Here is a 23,232-nt window from a genome sequence, read left to right as displayed (position 1 = left end):
CAGATGCAGTAAATATTTGTAAGATGACTGAATACATCTGGTGGCCCCAAGTCTGATTCCCATTTGGCAGCTGTCATTCAGAGATGAGCAACGGTGCTGCCCTTAGAAGGAGACTGGTCCCCTTTCCAGTTCTCCTTGGACCCCATCTGGCCTAGGTCCCCCACCCCCTCGGAAGCCCCTTCATGCCCCTTCCCAGCACACTAAAGTTTTTGAACTTCGTGTAAGTGGAACCATACATCTCTAGTTTTTTATCCTAAATAATTGCAAAAGCTGTAATTTCTAGCAAATAGTAACTTTTAACTTTTAAACATTTTTTTCTTATGGAAAAAATTTTAACATACTCAAAAGGAGAGAGAACAGGCTAATAAACCCTCATATCCATCACCTAGTTTCCACAATTATCAACATAACATTGACATTTTAAAATAAAATTCTTCCTTGACTTATGTCACTCTTTTAACTGTGTTGAACAGGTAGACACCACACAATGGCACACATAGAAAAATACATGATAAATCCATGAATGTCACATCATTCCTCTTTCTCCTTCAACATATATTCATTCATTCATTCAACAAATATTTGTTGAATACCTGCTGTATTCCAGGTGCTGGGGATACAGTGGGAGAGAAAATAAGAAAAACAAACAAGCAAACAAAACCTTGCTCTCCTGAACTGACGTCCTAAGGGTTTCCAGTTCCAGCAGAATTTAACCTGATGTAATTATCTACCTACATTGAAAGTCTCAGTTTTGATCACTGCATCAGTTAGTTTTTGCTGGGTAACATCAAATTTATTTGGAGATAGAAACATCCCCCAAATTTGGTGGATTAACCCAACAAGTATTCATTATTTCTCATGATGCTGTGGGCCGCTGAGCTGTTCTCCTAGTCTGGGCTAGTGTGCACTGTCTGCAGGCTGCTGGTGGCTTCGTCGGGGCTGGATGGCCTACAGTGGCCTGAGTCACATCTGGCAGTTGTTAGGCTGGTCGGTTGGGAGGACCTCATTCTCTGCTCTGCCGGATCTCATTTTCCATCCGGCTAGCACAGGCTTCCTCACACAGTGGTCTGGAGGTTCCAAAGAGCAGCAAGAGCGGGCAGCCGCCAGTGGGTGAGCAGAGCAAGCATACGCCAGGCCTTGGCTTGGTGTCACATTTGCTAACGTCCCATTGGCCAAAGCCAGTACCGCAGCCAAACCCAGAGTAAGGGATGGCCATCATCAGTCTGTCACAATCCCCATCATACTTCTCTGCCATAAATATATACATGAGTGAGCAACATTTACTAATTTTTAGAAACACCTGAAACCATAGACTCTAAGTGTTAAAAAAAAAAAAGGATGGTGTGAGTTATCATTGCAAGTATCATTAGTACACAACTGATAAAAATATTAAGGATAAAAAGCAGAATGTAATGGAAAGGCAGCTCTTAATGAGATGGGTGGGGCTTTCTCCCCAGTCGTTCACGTCTGTTGTTAGAAGGAGACAAGGTTCAGCATCAATTTTTCGTTTTTGTAGGTAAGATGCTAGGAAGTGGGTGGAAGTGGCAGGAGTTCTGATAGGGCAACATCACTCCATCCTCTGAACTCCTTTTGAGTTGTAGGGAAGTCGGTCACACTGAGAGTCGCCATAAAACTTACTTTTTATGACCTCTGAGCAGCCGATTCTATGGGGCCTTCCTTCTGTTTTGTCCGGAGCAGAGTTGGAACTGATTGGTTACCAGTATTGATTTGTCATCCATTGTCTCCGACTTACAGCAATATTTGAAATTGTCCCTTCATGGCCCCAGAGGTTTCACACCCCCATGGCGGCACACCATGTGAAGATTCAGGATGGGTGGGGACTGCACGGTTCTCTTCTGTAAAGTGGGAGAAGCGAGTTTGCAGAAGGGACGGTGGGAAAGGAGATGCGCCTCCCAGGTGAATTCTCAGGCCCCTGGTTTCAGGAAGGACATGCATGATTAGAGCTAGCGCTTGTGTGGCACACTTCCTGCTGGGCAGGTCCTGTCTCAGTTACAGTTTACAGTTCTCATTTCATCCTCACCACCACCCAGTGAGGTAGGATTTTTCCTCTTCCTATTTTACAAAACGAGGAAATGGAACCGCAGAAATATTAAGTAACTTGCCTGGGGTTACACAGCAGGGCAGCACGATTTGAGCCCAGGCAGGTTGGCTCCTAAATCTGTACTGTTAATTGCTGCATTCTGTGACCTCTGTAGAAATTAAGAGTCTCTTATTTCCTTAAAACTGGTTTTGCCCTTGGACCCCTTGGAAGTTCTGGAAGACTGGGTTGTGAGACTTCAGGGAGAGGGAGGCCTGGGATGGGATGTAAACCCATACACCCAGCACCAGCTTCAACTACTATGGGTATTTTGCGATTCTCATTCCTCTATCCCCTCCACTGGCCCTTTTTTTTTTTATTTTGCAGAAATATTTTAAAGGAAATTCTAGACATGGGAGTTTTCCCACAAATACTTTAGTAAACATCTCCAACAGATAGGACTTTTAAGAAACACTACCACAGTGCTGTTATTACCAAATAACAAAAATAACACTAATTCCTTAACATCATCTAAAGCCCAGCCTAGGTTCAAATTTTCCCAATTGTCTAAAAAATGTATTTTTTCAGTTTACTCAAATGTGGAGCCAGACCAAATCCACACCGCTTTGGGTTGATTTCTCTTTAATCATTTTTATTTTGTAATAGTCCCATTTCTTTTTTCTCCATCATATTATTGTGAACAATTTCAAATACACAGAAAACTTGAAAGAAAATTGACAGTGAATACCCAATACTTACTACCTAGATTCTACAATCTGTGTTTTACTATACTTGCTTTATCACATGTCTCTCCTTCTATCCACCCCTCTCTTTGTTCACGCCATTTATTGGAAAAAACAGATCATTTCCCGTACAATTTCCTACATAGCTTACACACACACACACACACACACACACACCTTACATGCATATGCATGTTTAAAATACGTACCACAGATCCACAACTTGTTACCAATTTGAATATGGTCATTAAAGACACTACAGATAAGCCCGGGCCATGGTTAAGTTGGAATAGAACCTTAATGATCAGGATTAGATTAACTGTGTTGTAATCTGTGACCCAGGTCCCACTGAGCGAGGGGCTCCTTGCCACTGGACCGCTTACACGTGTGACTGTGTGTGAGCATGTGTGTGCACAGCGTGTGTGTCAGGGGCCCGCTGTGTCACTGGGGAGCAGGGATTCTTGATGCTGATGGTCGCTCTCCCTGCAGCGCCCAGCTGCCCGCCCCACAGCCACTACGAGGTGTGTTCCTACGGCTGCCCACTGTCCTGCGGAGACGTCCCAGTGCCCGGGGGCTGCGGCTCCAACTGCAAAGAGGGCTGCGTGTGTGACGACGGCTTTGTGCTCGACGGTGAGTCCTGCGTGCAACTGCCCTCCTGTGGCTGCGTGTACCAGGGCGCCTACCACCCGCCCGGCCAGACCTTCTACCCGGGACCGGGCTGCGATTCCCTTTGCCACTGCGAGGAGGACGGCCTGGTGTCCTGTGAGTCCTCCACCTGCGGCCCACACGAGGCCTGCCAGGTGTCGGATGGCGTCCTGGGCTGCGTGGCTGTGGGCTCTGCCACCTGCCAGGCGTCGGGAGACCCCCATTACACCACCTTCGACGGCCGCCGTTTCGACTTCATGGGCACCTGTGTGTACGCACTGGCTCGGACCTGTGGCACCCAGCCTGGCCTGGCCCAGTTTGCAGTCCTGCAGGAGAATGTGGCCTGGGGCAATGGGAAAGTCAGTGTGACCAGGGCGATCACTGTCCAGGTGGCCAACTTCACCCTGCGGCTGGAGCAGCAGCAGTGGAAGGTCACGGTGAGAGCTGGGGCAGAATGTGAAGGGGAGGGAGCCTGGGGTAGAGGGCGATCTGTGGGTGGGGCATGCGTAGCACTCAGCGGGGTGGGGGTGCAGTGGGTGCAGAGCTCGGCCTGGATGTGGGAGGCATGAGGTCCCTGCGGAGAGGAGGTGCCAGTCAGAGCCTACAGTGCGAGAACCAAGGAGGCAAGAGGCCTTGAGGACCTAGACCTGCTCCCATGTGGCTCAGGCTCCCCTCTCCCTGCCCCTAGATTATCACTTCTGGATGTCTCTCCCACTCCCTCCTTCCTTCCATCATCCCTCCCACCCCGGTCCCTGCCCCAGCCACCTCCTGGTCTCCTGGCCAGTGGTAGAACATGATGCAGTCAGTGGTTGGAAAGGTTCAAGGAAAGAGGACAATCTGTGAGTGACCCCATCACCCCTTAACATCCACAGCAACAGCAATAACAGCAGTGATGGTTTTTACATGGCCGACCCCAGACCCTGTTGGCTGCTAAGCACTTCACATCCCCAGTGTCATTTTATCCTCACAACAGTAACTGGAAGTACCATGATTTACTTTATTTTTTTAGAGGGGGAAGCTCCATCACTAGCCCAAGGCCTTCTAGCAAAGGCAAGACTTGAACCCAGGATACTGTGCCAGGAAACAGCACACTGGACCCTGGGCGGTCTGGGCTGACACTTTTCTGATGGAGAAGGATTTGGTCTCCTATGGAAACTGGCATTTCTCTTACACTAGACGGATTTCCCCAGAGATTCCACATAGTCATTGTACTAGTAGCAGTATTGACAATGAGGGTGCTGATCAGTAGCTGACTTTTTCAGGGGCTCACTATGCACTGAACATGTGTTAGATGCTTTTATATAGTCTCTCATGTAGCCAAAGCTCCTGGAAAAGTGCCTGCCATATGGTTGGCTCTAAATTAATATGAATTGTGAGTGTTCTTGTTATTTGCATCTCAGTGAATCCCGCAGGTTCTCTCTTGGGTAGAAATTATTGTTAGCCCACTTTACAGATGAGAAAACTGAGGCACAGAAGTTGCGTCACTTGTCCTTAACCACTACTCATCCCTGCTTGGGAAGTATGGTGGTTGACTGTGTTTTTAGGAGATTCAGTCAGGAGCGTGTCTTTCTCCTGCCTTCTCCTCTGATTCCTCACACTTCCAAAAGGATCTAATGCTCATCGCATCTGCCTTCAGGAAGGATGAGCAACTGTCTTAATCGGGGGTGGGTTTACGAGGCTTTGTTGGTGCCCAGCAGCCTTCAACTGAAAACCACTGGTTCTTGACTCATGGATTAGAAGTTCATTTCCCCCAGAAATTTAGCCTGACTTTCCTCCCATGGATGCTTAAAGCAAAAACTCTTAGCACTCATTTATTTCTCAAAATAAAAACTTCCAGCCATGACTAATAATAACAGCGAATGCTCCCAGAGCACCCATTCTGTGTCAGACACATTCCTCAGCACTTTACAAATTTCAATATATCTAATCCAAATGAGGTACCTAATCTATGGGGTAGGTACCTCATTCCCACACAGTAGATGAGGAAACAGAAACAGAGGTGATTCACCTGCCCAAGTTCGCAGAGAGTAAGGAGCAGAGCTGCATTTGAGCCCAGGCCGATGACTCTGGAGTCAATCACTGCACTGTCTATCACAGCAGTAAGAGGTGAATAAACGATAGCGGGTAAGGGTGGAGCTCCACTGAGACCTGCATCTGTTCTGCTGTAACAGGTTACCGCCAACTTGGTGGCTTAAAACAACAGAAATTAATTTTCTCACAGTTACGGAAGCCAGAAGTCCAAAATCAAAGTGTTGGCAAGAGCTGCACCCCCTCCAAAGGCTCTGGGGTAGAATCCTCCCTTGCCTCTTCCAGCTTCTGGTGGTTCCAGGTGTTCTTGGTTTGTGGCCACATCACTTCTGCCTCTGTCTTCATCATCACATGGCCTCCTCCTCTGTGTGTTTCTGTATCTTCTCCTCTTCTGGCTTCTTTAGGGACATTCTTCATTGGACATAGGGCCCACCCTAATCCAGGATGATCCCATCTCAAGATCATTACACTACTTGCATCTGCAAAGACCCTTATTCCAAAAAAGGTCATATTCCGAGGTTCTGGATGGACATATCTTTGGGGTGCCACCATTCAACCCACTACGAGACCCTATTATTATGCCCATTTTAGAAATAATGGAAACTAAGACCCAAAGAGTGTGGTCATGTGGATCTTCCATGTCGGGCAGGGGCTTGATCTTGGGTCTGCCCTCTCAAAGTGTACCCTCTGAAGCACAGCATCTCCCACCTCCCAGGTGAACGGTGTGGACATGAGGCTGCCAGTGGTGCTGGCCGAGGGCCAGGTCCGTGCCTACCAGCATGGCTCGGATGTTGTGATCGAGACTGACTTTGGCCTGCGAGTGGCCTACGACCTCATGTACAACGTGCGGGTCACCGTCCCAGGCAACTACTATGAACAGCTGTGTGGCCTGTGTGGGAACTACAACGACGACCCGAAGGATGACTTCCAGAAGCCCGATGGCTCACAGGCCGGCAGCTCCAATGAGTTTGGCAACTCCTGGGAGGAGGCAGTGCAGGACTCTCCTTGTCTGCCACCGCCCACCTGCCAGCCTGGCGGGGACTGCGACTCTGACTTTAATTGTGAACCTGAGCTGCAGGAGAAGTACGAGCAGGAAAATTTCTGCGGGCTCCTCACCAGCACCACTGGGCCGCTGGCCACCTGCCACGAGCTGGTGGATCCCCAGGGTCCCTTACAAGATTGTGTCTTTGATCTCTGCGTGGGGGGCGGGAATGAGAGCATTCTCTGCAACAACATTCATGCCTATGTGAGTGCTTGCCAGGCGGCTGGAGGCCACGTGGAATCCTGGAGGACCGAATCTTTCTGTCGTGAGTGAGGGGCAGAGCGAGAGGGAGGCAGAGGCACAGAAGAGGCAGACCCTGGGCCCTGCAGCCCCTCACTCCCGGGAGCTCTGACCCGCACCCCCTCTTTGCAGCGATGCAGTGCCCCGCTAACAGCCACTACGAGCTGTGTGCGGACACCTGCTCCCTGGGCTGCTCGGCGCTCAGTGAGTCTCCCCAGTGCCCGGATACCTGTGCCGAGGGCTGCCAGTGTGACTCCGGCTTCCTCAATGACGGCCAAGCCTGCGTGCCCATCCAGGAATGCGGCTGCTACAGCAATGGGATTTACTATGAGGTAGGAACCCAGTCATGCCGGGCAGAGCCAGGGGCTACATGCTGAACCCCCCTCCCACTGCCCATCAGCCCCACAGCCTGTCCACTTGGCCTCCTGTATGTCCCTCCCACCCATCCTTCCCCTCCCCATGGCCCTACCATGGTCCAGTTTGTCCTCTCCCAAGTCGCTCCCTCCCAGCCCTCACTTTTGCTCCCTCCCCCTGGACCGCTGTCCTCATGGTAGCTGGAAAGACCTTTCTGAATATGACCATAGGTCCTGCAACTTGAAACCCTCCCCTGGCTCCCCAGGTCATGTTTCAGCTTTGTATCCCAGGTCTAGATTTTGTCTGTTATACCAGTGGCTAACTCCCTTGGCTTCCCTCTCCTACTCTCTCAGAGTTATTCCTTTTCCTTGGATTTGAGTGTGTGTTCATCTAAAGTCAGTCTCCCTCAAGGATCTGAGGGCTGTGTGAGGGCATGGACCCTCTCTGTTTTTCTCCTACTATGCATGATAATACTGACAGCAAATAGGTAGATGATGCTTACTATGTGCTGGTTACTGCTTTAAGTGCTATATGTATAATATATGCATTACATGAATATATAAGCTTTGTATTATAAAATTTTTCACACATGTAAAAGTCAGGTACAATACTTCTCCATGTACTGTCACTCAGCTTCCAAAATAACCAACATTTTCCCAGTCTTGTTTCATCTCTACCCCTGTTTCCTCTCCAGTCTGGATATTTAAAGGAAATCCCTTTTCATTTCATCTGTACTTTATATGTATTGGTAATTCAGTTATACTTTCAGGAGTTGGTGCTTTTATTACCTGTAACTTACAGGTGAGGAAACTGAGGCAGAATGAGGTTAAACAATTTGCACAGAGTGATATAACTCAGAAATAACAGAAACAGGCTTCAGACCCAGGCAATCTGCTCCAGAATCTTTGCTCTTAATTCCTATAATGTATCATTTCTCCTACACAGCAGACATTCAGTGGATATTTTGGAATAAATAACTGAGTGAGTAAATGAATGAAAGTGAATGAATGAATTTGACCCCCAAGGCCACAGACAAGGGGCCATCCTGCTGGAAGATGTCCCTTTTATGTCCTCCAGACCCCTTTGTGCCCAGAACACTGGAGTTGCCAGAGCCCCTCCCACCCTGATAGCCATGTCCTCTGTCCCCCTTATAGCCCGAGCAAACAGTACTCATTGACAACTGCCAGCAGCAGTGCGTGTGCCACCCTGGAAAAGGCCTGGCGTGCCAGAACCACAGCTGCAGTCTAGGGCAGGTGTGCGAGCCCTCGGGAGGCGTCCTGAGCTGCGTCACCAAAGGTGCTGGGTTGGGGCTGGGGCTGGTGTGGCTGGGGAAAAGAGGACAGGGACTCTGGAGCTGAGGCTGGGGTGACCTGGATCTTCATGATGGGAAGCACAGAGGACTAAAGATTGAATTCTCAGACCTGGGGACCCTTAGGCTGTAATTCCTGGGACCAGGGGCAGAGGACTTCCAGGCTGGGAGTCAGGGACCCTTCTGGTAGAATCCAGGCTGTGGGGACCCTCAGGCTGGGTTTCCCAGGGTAGTTGGCAGAGACCTTCAGTGTAAGGCAGGGGCAGGCAGACTTTTTCCCTAAAAGGCCAGATGGTCAATATTTAAACTTGCAAGCCATATGGTCTCTGTCACGACTACTCAACTCTGCATTGTGGCACGAAATCAGCTGTAGACTATGTGAGTGAAGGGGTGTGACTCCAGTAAGATTTTATTTACAGAACCAGGCAGCTGGCAGCACATAGTTTGCTGACCACTGGTTTGTGGGGTTAGGCTCACAGCTTCAGACACCATGCCCCAGGGGTAGGGGAGACTGGGGCCTGCAGGGACAGGGCAGGAAGCAGAGTCCTGAGTTCTCAGGCAGAGACCCCACCAAGGCCAGGATCTTGGATACAGGACCCACCTCAAGTGGAGGGTCAAGATTTATAGGGACACAGTTTCAGACAGGGGACACCCTCCCCAGTTTAAGTCTAAGACACAGAGCACCCCCTAGGACTGTTTCTTAGGGTGAAGGGCGGGGAGTAAGTCCCTTATTCCCAAGGATAAGGGATATACCTCCAGAGCTGATTGAGCCCTCAGGGCTGATGGGCAAGATAACAGGGGCTCCCAGGGACCGGGGTATCATGGTCAGAGTCCAATCAGGAGGCAGAAGCCACACAGTAGCTTAAATAGGGAAAGTTTAATAGGATTCTTTGCTTGTAATAGGGATTGACTTCCAAGGGATAAAAAGAACGCTAACGAACACAAGAAGAGCAGAGGTAGGGAGCAGCCCTGGCCCCAAAGGCTACAGCAGAGGACCCAAGGAAGGGAGGAATTGGGAAGAGGGCTCCCAATCCAAGGCCAAGACACAGATCTTATTGAAGGGTGATAGGGAGCTTATGCCGGCTGGTCGGGAAAACTCCATTGGGATTTTTGCTGGTAAAACTCATTGGGAAGCTGCCTGCCAGAGTGACTCGCTGGGAAACCAGCTAGAACCAGTGGACCTCCCTGGGTGGGTGTCCCCCATACTACTGACCCGCTCGCCACCAGGAGCCACGAGAACAAACCCTGCTGGAAGCATGACCAGATGCCCCTTCCTCCAGCTATGACCCTTCAGCGCCCTCTGCTGACAAAGCCTAACTCTCTCCGTGGATTTGAAGCTAAGGGGCAGTCGACAGAAAATTGGCGCAGGGGGACAGAAAAGGAAATTTTAAGACTGGGGTTGGGCATAGGAGTTGCAAAGACTGGGGTCACAGATTCAGTAGCCCTAGGGACAGCATATTGGACAAAGAGTCCCTTGGAGGTAGGGCCTCAGAAATGAGATTTCCCCCAAGGCCAGGGTTTCTGGTGCAGCAACCCCAGGGAGATCGAGTCTTGCGTAGAGCGATCCTGAGGCCATAAGCCTTAGATACAGGGACCCCAGGGTCAGGGTCTCAAATGCTGGGACCTCTGTGGTTAGTTTTTCACCAGAAAGTTCCTGCAGTACCTTGGTCTTGGGCACAGAGACCTCCAGGACCTGGTCTCAGCTGGTGGCCCCCAGGAGGCTAGGAGCTCAGAGATGGGGGAACCCGGGGCCCAGGCCTTGAACACAGAGAACCCTGGGCTGTGGGTGTCCTCATGGATGCCCACGGGGCTGGTGTCACAGACACAGGAACCCCTAGGGCTCTAGCCTCAGACCTCAGTCTTCTGGGGCTGAGATCTCAAGCCAGGGGACCCCAGAACCTGGGTCTCAGATGTAGAGACCCTAGACCCTGGGTCTTGGCTGCAAGGACCTTGGGGCCTAGGTCTCAGACAGCAAACTGCAGGGCCTGCATCTCAGATGTGGGGACTTTTGACATGGTCTTGGACACAGTCCACCACTTGGCCTGAGTTTCAGACATAGAGGGGCCTCAGCACCTGGTCTCAGAAACAGCAGACTGTAGTGCTTGCATCTCAGATATAGGGACCCTGCAATCTGGTCTCACACACCGTAACCCTTAGAGCCAGTATCCCTGGCACAGCCTGGGGCTGCTGCTGGGAAGCAGCTGGCCTTATGCTGGGCAGCCCCTGAAAGTCCTCTCTCCTCTGCCCCCAGACCCGTGCCATAATGTGACGTGTCGGCCACAGGAGACGTGCAAGGAGAAGGATGGCCAGGGCATGTGTGTGCCCAACTACGAGGTCATGTGCTGGCTTTGGGGCGACCCACATTACCACTCCTTCGACGGCTGGCACTTTGACTTCCAGGGCACCTGTAACTATGTGCTGGCATCAACCAGCTGCCCAGGAGTCAATGCCCAGGACCTGATACCCTTCACTGTCACCACCAAGAATGAGAACCGGGGCAACCCTGCCGTGTCCTTTGTGAGACTGGTCACTGTGACTACCCTCAACACCAACATTTCCATCCACAAAGGCGAAATCGGCAAAGTCCGGGTAAGGATGGTCCCTTGAGCCCCCCAGTAGGGTGGGAAGGGTCCTGCCAGTCACAGTTAGGAGCTCATACTCTCTCTCTTCCCTTGGTCCTGGAACAAAGTGTCAGCAAGAGCAACAATAATTATGGCAAAGACATCACCCCTCTACTGGGAATTAAATGATTCTAGCCCTTTGTTAAGGGCTATAATGTAGGACTTCAGAATTTGTCTTTTTAGAGACCTAGGTTAGTATTCCTTATGAGCTGGGTGATGTTGGGCAAATGACTTGACTTGGTGGGCCTCCATTTCCTTATCCATGAAGTGGTGATCATAGCAGGCCTTGCCCCACAGTAACGTGATACATGTATGTATGTAAAGTGCTCAGCTGAGGGCCTGACCCAGGTGAACACCCTTGAATGTTTGTAAGGGAACAAATGAAAGGCCCGGAGCCTCCAACATGGAGAGAAATTCAGGGAGATGGAGAGAGAGAGAGAGGTGGGCTGCCCTTTCTGCCCAAGGTAAGGGGGATGCAGGTTAATGGCAGCTCACAGGGAGAGAGAATGAGGTATGGAACAGGGTAAGCACTCAATAAACAATGGGGAGAGAGTGGAAGAGATGCCCAGACACACAGAGAAGCACAGGAAATGAGAGAGGATGGCAGTAAGTGAGTGAGACCCAGAGAAGGACCCAGAGAGAGAGATAAACCCAGAGAGCGAAAGTGACACACACACTGGGGGTTAGGGGGCTGGAGTCAGAGAAACTCAGAGAGACCAGAGTGAGAAAGAGAGGTCAAGATGTAAAAATAAAAGAAGGGCGGGGGAAGACAACAGGGAGAGACAGAGAAGAGAGGTAGATGGAGATCAAGAGAGAAACCCAGAAAAAGCAGCAGAGTGGGGTTTCATTCTCCAGGGCCTGGACTAGAGCAGAAGTCCGTAATGTTTGTCAAACGACTATATGACCGTCAGTGGTGAGGAAGGCCTTGGCAGCTCCCAGCCATGGCAGGATGAGGAAGGGAGGCAGGGGACCAGAGCTGGGCCTCTGCATCTCAAGTGACCTGTGTTTGCCTCCCTTCCCATCCTCCTGCAGGTGAACGGTGTGCTGACAGCATTGCCTGTCTCTGTAGCCGGTGGACAGCTTTCAGTGACCCAGGGCGCATCAAAAGCAGTGCTGACCACTAGCTTCGGGCTGCGGGTCAGCTATGACTGGGACTGGCGCGTGGAGGTCACGCTGCCCAGTAGCTATCACAGCGCGGTGTGCGGGCTGTGCGGGAACATGGATGGCAACTTCAGCAACGACCAAGCCTTCCCGAACGGCACACTGGCTCCCTCCATACCCATCTGGGGTGGCAGCTGGAGGGCCCCAGGCTGGGACCCACTGTGCTGGGACGAATGTCAAGGATCTTGCCCAACTTGCACCGAGGACCAAATGGAGGAGTATGGGGGCTCTGGCTTCTGTGGACCCCTGGCCCCTGGCACCAGTGGCCCCTTTGCCACCTGCCATGACCACGTGGCCCCCGATAGCTTCTTCAAGGGCTGCGTTCTGGATGTCTGCCTGGGCGGTGGGGCCCACGACATACTTTGCCAGGCTCTGGCCGCCTATGCTGCTGCCTGCCAGGCGGCTGGGGTTGTCATTGAGGACTGGAGGGCACAGGCCGGCTGTGGTAAGTGTTGCGGGAACAGAGCAGGAGCTAGGGCCAGGGGTCCTGCCTCTTCCAGGCTGGTTTGGGTTCACTCCAGTCCTTTTGGGTCTTTTTGTTTCTTTCTCTCTGTCTGTTTTTGTTGTTGTCTCTCAGTCTCTTGGCGCTCACATTGGTGTCTCCCTTTGTCTCTGTCTGTTTCTCATTCTCTCTCTCCCTGTCTCTGACCGAGTCTCTCTTTGTCTCTTGCTCTGTCTCTCTTGGTCTCTGTCTCCTTCTACCCTGTCCTCAGACCCCACCCCCTGACACCATTCTCTCTCTTTCTCTCTCTCCCACCCCTTCATCCACCCACAGAGATCCCCTGCCCCGACAACAGCCACTACGAGCTCTGTGGCCCACCCTGCCCGGCCAGCTGCCCATCTCCTGTGCCCCCCACAACCTCAGCCCCTTGTGAGGGCCCCTGCACCGAGGGCTGCCAGTGTGACTCAGGCTTCGTATGGAGTGCCGACCACTGCGTCCCCCTGGATGGTGGCTGCGGCTGCTGGGCCAACGGCACCTACCACGAGCCAGGCAGCGAGTTTTGGTCTGATGCCACCTGCTCCCAACAGTGCCAGTGTGGGCCTGGGGGTGGCTCACTGGTCTGCAAGCCTGCCAGCTGCGGGCTAGGTGAAGAATGTGCCCTGCTGCCCTCAGGCCAGCACGGCTGCCACCCTGTCAGCACAGCTGAGTGTCAGGCCTGGGGTGACCCTCATTACATCACCCTGGATGGGCACCGATTTGACTTCCAAGGCACCTGCGAGTATTTGCTGAGTGCACCCTGCGATGAACTACCCTCGGGGGTTGAGAACTTCACCGTCACTGTAGCCAATGAGCACCGGGGCAGCCAGGCCGTCAGTTACACCCGCACTGTCACCCTGCACATCTACGGCCACAGCTTCACCCTCAGTGCCGGCTGGCCCCGGCAGCTGCAGGTGAGGGGTCTATGGGTCAGACAAGAGCATGTGCCAGCCCCAGGGTTGCCTGGGAAAGCTAGGGATCCGCCAAATACCCCAACCACTTTTCACAGGTTAGTGGGCCAGATGGAGGGGTTCTAGCTTTGGAGCTAGATGGCTTGGAGCAGTGTCTTTCCTATCTCTGAGCCTTTATTCCTCTGTAAAATGGGTCTAAGTGCCTGCTTCAGAGGGTAGTGTGAGGAGTCAGTGACACCGTGTCTATAGATGCTCATCATTATTACTACGACTATTATTATTACAAGGGGGGAGGTCACGTGCTCAGGGTACCTGCCCCCCCACCCCAGAAAGTGGGTCCAGGATTCAAACCTGTGCCCGTGATGTTCACTACGCTAACCCCAACTCCGCGCCCGCAGGTGGACGGCAAGCTGGTGGCGCTGCCCTTCCAGCTGGATTCGCGCCTGCACGCACACCTGAGCGGCGCCGACGTGGTGGTGACCACCGCCGCTGGGATCTCGCTGGCTTTCGACGGAGACAGCAATGTGCGCCTGCACGTGCCAGCGGCATACGCGGGCACCCTCTGTGGCCTGTGCGGGAACTACAACCAGAACCCCAACGACGACCTGAACGCGGTGGACGGGAACCCCGGCGACTGGCAGGTGGGCGGCGCTGAGGGCTGCGGGGAGTGTGTGCCCGGACCTTGCCCGGAGCCCTGCACGCCGGAGCAGCAGGAGTCCTTCGGCGGCCCCGATGCCTGCGGCGTTATCTCAGCCACCGACGGCCCACTGGCGCCCTGCCACAGCCTCGTGCCGCCCGAGCAGTACTTCCAGGCCTGCTTGCTGGACGCCTGCCAGGCTCAGGGCCATCCGGGAGGCCTCTGCCCTGCCGTGGCCGCCTATGTGGCAGCCTGCCAGGCTGCTGGGGCCCAGCTCGGCGAGTGGAGGCGGCCGGACTTCTGTCGTGAGTACTGATCCTAAATGGGCCACATAGCAGAGGTCTCCACACCTCTCCCCTTCACAAGGCTCTAAGACAAGAGCCTTTTCCTCAGGGGGGCTTAGGCACCATCCTGCTTCCCCAGAGCCCAGGTATCTCCTGTCAAAGAAACACCTTTGCATTCACACATGGAAATACGCTAGGTCACATATTGTAATGGGGTGGCTCAGATACTCCTGGTCAGAATCCTTCGGTCCAGTTCACTCTCCGGGATTCATGAGCTCAGATGAGTGTGTCTGACCCTCTCCAAACCACACAGAGAGGTACACCTGGTCAAGTCAATTCTCTCAGCTACTCCTAGTCAGAGAGACCTGAAGAATTGCACCTGGTCAGATGCCCCTAGACAGGGAAATACACAAGGTCAGATAGAATTGGTCTGATAATCTCAGACAAGGGTTCCTCTGGTTAGAGATACTTGGTTAGATTTACACTGAGATACACTTAGGTACTAGATAGATACACTTATACCTAAGTAGAATCATGACCCTGACATAGCCCCAGGCAGATACATACAGATTCGTGGTCAGATCATGGGCAGGTCCCCTCAGGCCGATCTCCTGGTCACATTTATCCTGTCAGCTTCACCCAATCAGATTCGCGTGGTGGGAGTCACACGCTGACACAGACCCTGTCGGAGAGAGTCCCTCAGAGGCTTCTGGTCAGACAGGTGTACTTTGGTGGCATACAAGGTCCATCTGACCCCACAGCACAGCCAGATTCACAGCCTGAGATACAGTTGGTTCTAATCTTGCATATCTCGGTCGGATACACATGGTTAAATTCACCCAGTCAGATTGACTTGATCTTCAGAAATACTTGATCAGGTTGATACACCACTTGGACAGAGAGACTTGACCCCCAGATCCCCACACTGAATCCCCCACCTAGACGTACGGGGTCAGACACAGATCCCTGGACAGATTCACTCATGAAATATGCTCAGATTCACCTGGACAGGTTCTCCCACTCTGTGCCTCCCCCGGTCCTCCTCCCTCCCATCTGCCCGGCTCACTCCTCTCTTGTCCCCACAGCCCTCCAGTGCCCCGCCAACAGCCACTACAAGCTCTGCGGTGACTCCTGCCCTGTGAGCTGCCCCAGCCTCTCGGTGCCCGAGGGCTGTGAGCCCACCTGCCGTGAGGGCTGCATCTGTGATGCCGGCTTCGTGCTCAGTGGAGACACCTGCGTGCCTGTGGGCCAGTGTGGCTGCCTCCACGAGGGCCGCTACTACCCGCTGGGCGAAGCCTTCTACCCAGGCCCTGAGTGTGAGCAGCGCTGTGAGTGTGGGCCCAGTGGCCAGGTCACCTGCCAGGAGGGCAAGGCCTGCGGGCCCTATGAGGAGTGCCGGTTACAGGACGGCGTCCAGGCCTGTTACCCTACAGGCTGTGGCCGCTGCCTGGCCAGCGGGGGCATCCACTACGTGACCCTTGATGGACGTGTCTATGACCTGCATGGCTCCTGCTCCTATATCTTGGCCCAGGTCTGCCACCCACAGCCTGAGGATGAGGACTTTACCATCGTGCTTGAGAAGAACGCATCAGGAGAGCCCCAACGTCTGGTGGTCACTGTGGCCGGTCAGGTTGTGGGCCTGGCTCAGGGACCAAACGTAAGTGAACATGGCCTTGCTCTGGGAGGCTGAAAGCACCATGACCCCACCCTGGGAGCTCTGAGGGGGACAGGGCCCTCCCTAGGGGTTTTTAGAGAGGTGTGACCCCACCCCAAGGGGACTAAGTGAGACACTGCCCTGCCCTGGGGGCTGCGGCAGGAACACAACCCTGCCCTAGGAAGTCTGTGGGGGACATGGCTCACCCTAGGGGTCTGAGGGGCCTGCCCTACCTGTGGTTCTGAGTCCCTGACCTATCTGGCCCTTCCATCCAGGTCACTGTGGATGGCGAGGCCGTAGCCCTGCCTGTGGCTGTGGGTCATGTGCGGGTGACTGCCGAGGGCCGGCACATGATTCTACAGACAACCAAGGACCTGCGGCTTCTCTTTGATGGCGATGCCCACGTCCTCATATCCATCCCTAGCCCTTTCCATGGCCGGCTCTGTGGCCTCTGTGGGAACTTCAATGGCAACTGGAGTGACGATTTTGTCCTGCCCACTGGTGCCGTGGCCTCCAGCGTGGATGCCTTTGGAACCGCGTGGCGGGCGCCTGGCTCCTCTGAGGGCTGTGACGAGGGCTGTGGGTCCCAAGGCTGCCCTGTGTGCTCGGCAGAGGAGACGGCCCCATACGAGAGCCTCGAAGCCTGCGGGGAGCTCCAGGACCCTAACGGCCCCTTCTCAGCCTGCCATGCAGTGGTGAGCCCCTCGGAGTACTTCCGCCAATGCGTGTACGACCTCTGTGCCCAGAAGGGCAGCATTGCCGTCCTCTGCCGCAGCCTAGCAGACTACATGGCAGCCTGCCAGGCAGCTGGTGTGACCATGAAGGCCTGGAGGTCGGATAGCTTCTGCCGTGAGTGTCCATGGGCCCTAGGGAAGACTTCCACCCAAGCTTGGGGGCGCCCCCTATCCTGCTCCCTCTCCTGTCTGCATCTCAGGAGCAGCCCCCAGCTCCTCCCACCACACACCCTGCTGGCTTCCCTCCTGCCCACCGACTGACCCTTCTCAGACTCCTTTCAGGGGCCTGCTCTCCTGAGACCTCAGAGTTCTTCTCAGGGCCCATCTTGGACCCTTTCTGTTGGGACCTGGGAGGGCAGGTCGGACAGGCCAGAAGCTCACACAGTAAAGCCTGAGTCTGTTCCTCACCCAGACCCCCCAGGATGGGACCATATCCTCTCAGATTCTTCCAGACAAGGCTGCAGCTCCCTCAGACCCCCAAGACTCTACCTCTTAGATACTCCCAGTCAGAGATTATTTGTTCCCTTCATACCCCCAGGGCAGGGCCAGGTCTCCTTCACTCTCCTCAGGACAGGACCTAGGTCCAGGCCCATCATCCACCCCCATAGCCTTGATTTTGTCATCAGTGCTGACAGTGGATGCTGTCTATCTCCAGCTCTGACCTCTGTCCTGCCTGCCAGCCTCAGGGGTCCAGTGGCCTCCTGGATACTTTCCCCTGGGCGTCCCTAGGGTCCCTCACACCTCCTGTGTTCCCATATGACATCAGCATCTCATCTCAAACCTGATCCTCCTATTCCGTTACCCTGGTCTTCATCTCAAGGTAGCCGCACCATCCACCAGTTGCTCAGCGGAAGCTCACCCTGGATGCTTCCCCTGAGCCTTACAGCTCCCATCCTGGCCCTGACCCCTCTGCCTCTGCTTCCCCAGTCCTGGCCCTCAGCTTCTGTCTGTATTTCCCCAGTGTAGCCCTGGGCACACTGGGCTATCACTATCTGTCCCACTGATATGAGCTCACAGGGTAGGTCCTGGAGCTATCTTCATTGCTTGTGTCCCCAGCACCACCAGCCCAGAACTGGGTGTCCAGTACCCCTGTTCATTATTCGGTGTTCAGGTGCAGGCATGACCCCACCCTGCCTCTTCTCTCTGCAGCGCTCCAGTGCCCTGCTCACAGCCACTACTCCACCTGCACGCGCTCCTGCCAGGGCTCCTGTGCATCTCTCTCTGGCCTCACGGGCTGCACCACCCGCTGCTTTGAGGGCTGTGAGTGTGATGATCGCTACCTGCTGTCCCAGGGTATCTGCATCCCTGTCCAAGACTGCGGCTGCACCCATGACGGCCGATACTTGCCGGTGAGCAGGAACTTAAGGTGGGCAGGGCGGGTGAAGGAGCCTGAGGGAGACTCAAAGTTTCTGTGCTGACCCCCTCAAGGTTGGGGGCAGAGAAGCCACCATCCTTTCCCTTCTGTGTGACTCAGTGCTGGTAACATCCCTATATTAGTTTCCTGTGGCTGCTGTGGCAAATGACAGCAATTTAGTGGCTTAAAACAAGAGAAATTTATTTTCCCACAGTTCTGGAGGCCAGAAGTCAGAAATCAGTATGACTGGGCTGGGTTGGCTGGGCGGCGCTCCCTCCAGAGGCTCTAGGGGAGGATCTGTTCCCTGCCTCTCCCAGCTTTTGGTGGCTGCAGGAGCTCCTTGGCTTGTGGCCATGTCCCTCCAATTTCTGTTTCAGTGTCACATTCCCCCTCCTCTTCTGTGTGTGTTGTAAAATCTCCCTCTGCCTCCTTCTTATAAGGATATACAAGATTGTATTAAGGCCCACTCAGGATAATCTCTCCATCTCAAGATCCTTCATCAAATCTGCAAACACCCTTTTTCCAGATAAGATAACATTGACTCGTTCTAGGCATTAGGGTCTGATATCTTTTGGGGGCCCTTATAGGGCCTGCTACAGCCCCCCTCCCTAAGCCTCATTTGTTTCATCTGTAAAATGGGGTTGATCATCATCCGTGCACCATAGGTGTCTGAGGATCGGCTGTGATTGTACATGCTAGGCACCCACTGAGCACTGGGCCTCACCCTCCATGCTCATCACAGTAAAAATAAGAGTAATTTTCAGCAGCACAGTAGGTAGCACAGCTAACAATCTTTTAATAAAGGGAACTGAAAGTTAATAGTTGATTTATTTTTGTGATTGATATTTTTTGAGCTCTTTCTATGCACTCAGTTTGTTACAGATGTTAAGTCATTTAATAGTCACGATAGTTCTATGAGACAGGCACTATTGTTATTTTTCCTGTTTTATGGATGAGGAAATTGTGACAAAGGGAAGTCAGCCCAAGGTTACCGTTAGCAAGTGGGGAGTCTGGGACTCATGCCCCAGCAGCCTGGGCTCACCATCTGAACTACTAGGCTGTCCTACTTCTTCAAAAGCATATTTGTCAAATAAAGGAAAGACAGATTACCACACCCTATCCCCATTCATCCCAGTTTCATTAATAGCAGGAAGGTAGGCTAGAGGGTCTGGAAGTACAGAACTTCTGGGGAAGGAGATGCCAAGCTTCTACTCCTCTCTTAAGGTCTCGCCACCTACAGGAAGCCCTCCCTGATCCCCTAGGCCGAGTTAGGCACCTCCTCTGGACTCCCACAGACCCCTGTGCTTCCCCATCCCAGCCTTGACCACTCTGCCTGTGCTAGATTTCTCAGATTTGTGGATTTGGCATTCAGAGGAGAGGTCTGGGCTGGAGGCACAAATGTGGGAATCATCAGTATAGAGATGGTCATTATTTTTCATTTATTTTTATTTTTTCATTATTTTTAATTAAATGTATTCATCTCGTTTAAAGTTCTCAAACTTTTAAAGAATTCAAACTTAAAAAAAAATGCAGGAATAGTACAAAGAACTGCATATCCTTCCCTCAGGTTCTTTGACTTTTTGCCAAGTGCTTTATCATCCTTTCTCTCTCTACATGCACACACTATTTTTTTTAGGACTATTTGACAGTGTGATGCAAACGTAGTGCCCCTTTACCCCTAAATACTTTAGCATGGGTTTCTTAAGAGTAAGGAAACACATTTGATATGACCACAGTACAATTCAAAGTCAAGAAATTAACACTGATTCGATACTGTTATCTAATCTAAAGATTTTATTCGAATTTCACCAGTTGTCCCAGTAATGGTCTGTAAGACAATTACCCACGCCCCATCCCCACCCCAGGCGGGGGTTCAGTTGAGGATCAGATACTGCTTTTAGTTTTATGGGATTTGGTGACATCACCAGGTAGTAAGTGTAGTTTAGAGATGGAACAGATCTGAGGACTGAGCCCTGGGCAGGGTAGTGTTCAGAATTTGGGAGATGAAGAGGAACTTAAAAGTGCAGTGAAGAAAGAACAGCCCATCAGGCAGGAGAAAACCAGGAAGAAGTCCCTTTCCTGGAATTGGGTTTCAGGAGCCCCGTGTTCTGGGCTGTGGGTACCAGGGCTCTGGGATGTCTCCAGTGCCCACTCCTACCCATATCAGTTAGCTTTTGCAGGGCTACAAACTTCCCCCAAGACATAGTCGCTTAAAACAACTGTTTGTGTAGTTCACAATCCTGCAGCTCTGCAGTTTGGGCTGGGCTCTGCTGGGCTCTGCTGGGCAGTTCTTCTGCCGTCCCCTGGACTGGCTCTTACATCTGTAGTCCCCCAGTTGGATTAGCTGAGGTCTGGCTGTCTCTCTTCCATGGGTCTCTCATCTTTAGGCAGGCCAGGGGCTGGGCAGGGTTCCGAGAAAGAGAGGGTAAAGCTGTAAGGTCTGTTGAGGTACTGGCTTAAACTCGGCACAGCGTTGCTTCTGCTGCATTGTTATGACTAAGACACAGTCTTAAGGCCAGCCAAAATTCGTGGAGAAGGGGAAATAAACTCCATTTCTTAATGGGAGTTGCTGCAAAGTCACTCTGCATGGATCCAGAAGGTTGAAGGGTTGTGGCCGTTTTTGGAAATCCACCACACCGCCATAACGTAGCCCCTTCCTGTGCACAGGTCAACTCCTCCCTGATGACCTCCGACTGCAGCGAGCGCTGTTCCTGTTCCTCAAGCACCGGCCTGACGTGCCAGGCAGCCAGCTGCCCAACAGGCCATGTGTGCAAGGTCCAGGCTGGGGTCTGGGACTGCTGGGTCCCCGACAGTCTCTGTTCCCTCTCTGTGGATGGCAACCTCACCACTTTCAACGGGGCCCGCACTGCCATCAGCTCCCCGGGCATCTATGAGCTCTCTTTCCGCTGCTCAGGACTACAGGAGACCATCCCTTGGTACCGTGTGATCGCTAACGTCTGGCCCTGCGATGACAAAGCTGAAGCTGTGGGCCTTGTTCACATCTTCTTCCGGGATGGGCTGGTGACTGTGACCCGAAACAACAGCGTATGGGTAAGCCTGGGCCCAGGGTGAGTGTCTCCTCTGGGCTCTGTTCTTCCTGTTGCAGTGTCCTTACATTCCTGGCTGCCCATCTGTCTTACTACCTGTTTTTCTCACCCAGATCTCTGCAGTTTGTTTCTCTGGATTTATATTTGTCTCAGCACTTCAAACTTAGTCCCTCTGTTCTGGCTGAATTCTTGAGGAGCAAAAACACATTTAAGTAACTTACTAGTTTTGATATTAATGTTAATGAAGAGTCTATTGGTTGCAAGTGACAGGAAACCAAATTCAGAGTTCCTTGAGCAAAAATGAATGTATTGGCCCACATAACTAGAAAATCCAGGGATAGAGCCTCAGGAGTGGCTGGATCCAGGTGCCCCAGCAGTGTTATCTGGATATGTACCTCTGTTTTTCAGACTTGCTGTTCACCAGATCAGCTTCATTCTCTGTGACTCCTCGCAACAAGACAGGGATTATTATTATTATCCCTATTTTGCACAGAGGGGAAACTAGGGCCCACCCCCAAAAAAGTCATTTATTCAAGTCACTCAGAGAGTGCCTGGGAGATCCAGATTTTGAACCCACCAGCGCCATGCTCTGAACCACTTTGATGGGAATGGGATGGTGGTGGTAACTGTGAGGATACAAGGGACCAAGATGGATTCCAAGTGCCATGCTCAGTGGGGACGTCCTCTGGACTCTGTCCACTCCAGGCCACTGAACCTTTCCCTCAACTGTCCTTCAGCTTGCTCTTAGGGCCCCCTTAGGCCTGTCACTGTCTCGTAAGTCCATTCCAGCCCCAGTGGGCCCTCTCTTCTGCCTCTTGACTTCCACTCACTTACAAACGTTTTGCATTTGCCAAACCCCATGTTTCTCAGCACCCCAATCCCAAATTTCTGAGAGAGAGAATCTGCTTGGCCTAACTGAGGGCTGATGCCAGCTCATCGTCTAATCAGCCGTGGCCTATGTAACAGAGCCTAGGACCTAAACACAGACGGCAGGCTGCTCTAAAGTTCCCATGTCTCAGTTCCATGGCCTGTTCATTGATTGCAGGGACATCCACTGGTGTCTTCTGGGTCCAGTGGAGAGATACAGCCAGTGCTCCACACATTCCTCATCCAGTGGATGGTCTATATCCCTCCACCAATGCCTGGAGATGATCCAAGACTCAGCTTCAGGTGGTCCCTGGAAGCAGGGAAGCTGGGAAGCTTGAGTCCTCTCTTCAGTGTAATCTGGACCGGTCACTCCTTTTCTCTGGCCCTGTGCTTGATTCATAATTCAGGTGAACAGACCCCTACTCCTGCCTCCTCTTGCTCCTCTATCAAGAAACAGTTCTCTACACAGCAGATAGATGTTCTAGAAATGTGAGTCAGATCAGGTCATTCTGCTGCTTAAAATTCTTCAGTGGCTTGCCAAAACAGCATTCTAAACTCAAGCTACCTCCCTTCCAGGGCCTGCAAGGCCTTGTATGATATGACTTCTGCTGGCCTCTCCAACTTCATTTTCTACAATTCCTTCCCTCATTGGCTCTGCTTATAATAGGCCAAACTGGCCTTGATACTGTTCATACAGCCAACCGAGCTTGTTCCAACCCCAGAGCCTTTGCATTTGCTGTTCCCACTATCGCAATGCTTTTCTCCCAGATTTTCCAAGAATGGGTTCCTTTTCATCCTTCAGATCTCAGTTCTGGCATTGCTTCTACAGAGAGGCCTTTCTCAGCTACCTACAGACACCCTCCCTCTCTATCCCAGTCTCAATGCTGTTACTGTCTTATTTCCTTCAAGGCACTTATCACTCTCTGAAGTTACCCATTAATTTCTTTGTTTGTGTTGGTCGTCTTTCTCCATTACTAGAATATAATCCTCAGGTGGGCAGGGATCCTGTTTATCTTGGTCATCACTTTGTCAGCCAGTACCCAGATCAGTGCCTGGCACTAGAGGGTACGCAGGAGAAGTTTGGT

General features: G+C 52.3%; 1 protein-coding gene across 1 annotated transcript in view; it reads left to right on the top strand.

Moving 5' to 3' along the window:
• The window catches only part of FCGBP (Fc gamma binding protein), a 39,267-nt gene that overhangs the window by 14,488 nt on the left and 1,547 nt on the right, over positions 1-23,232 (top strand). The window contains exons 7-18 of the mRNA XM_031458693.2: positions 3,271-3,863; positions 6,170-6,761; positions 6,869-7,068; positions 8,245-8,386; positions 10,651-10,988; positions 12,053-12,626; positions 12,957-13,573; positions 13,969-14,512; positions 15,577-16,148; positions 16,421-16,994; positions 18,029-18,228; positions 20,901-21,284. Of these exons, the coding sequence (XP_031314553.2) occupies positions 3,271-3,863; positions 6,170-6,761; positions 6,869-7,068; positions 8,245-8,386; positions 10,651-10,988; positions 12,053-12,626; positions 12,957-13,573; positions 13,969-14,512; positions 15,577-16,148; positions 16,421-16,994; positions 18,029-18,228; positions 20,901-21,284 (5,330 nt within the window). The remainder of the gene's footprint in view (positions 1-3,270; positions 3,864-6,169; positions 6,762-6,868; positions 7,069-8,244; positions 8,387-10,650; positions 10,989-12,052; positions 12,627-12,956; positions 13,574-13,968; positions 14,513-15,576; positions 16,149-16,420; positions 16,995-18,028; positions 18,229-20,900; positions 21,285-23,232) is intronic.

Source organism: Camelus dromedarius, chromosome 9, assembly GCF_036321535.1.
Source record: "Camelus dromedarius isolate mCamDro1 chromosome 9, mCamDro1.pat, whole genome shotgun sequence".
Lineage (NCBI taxonomy): Eukaryota > Metazoa > Chordata > Mammalia > Artiodactyla > Camelidae > Camelus > Camelus dromedarius.
The sequence above is the reverse complement of the archived record's forward strand: the minus strand, read 5'-3'. Positions and strand labels throughout refer to the sequence as shown.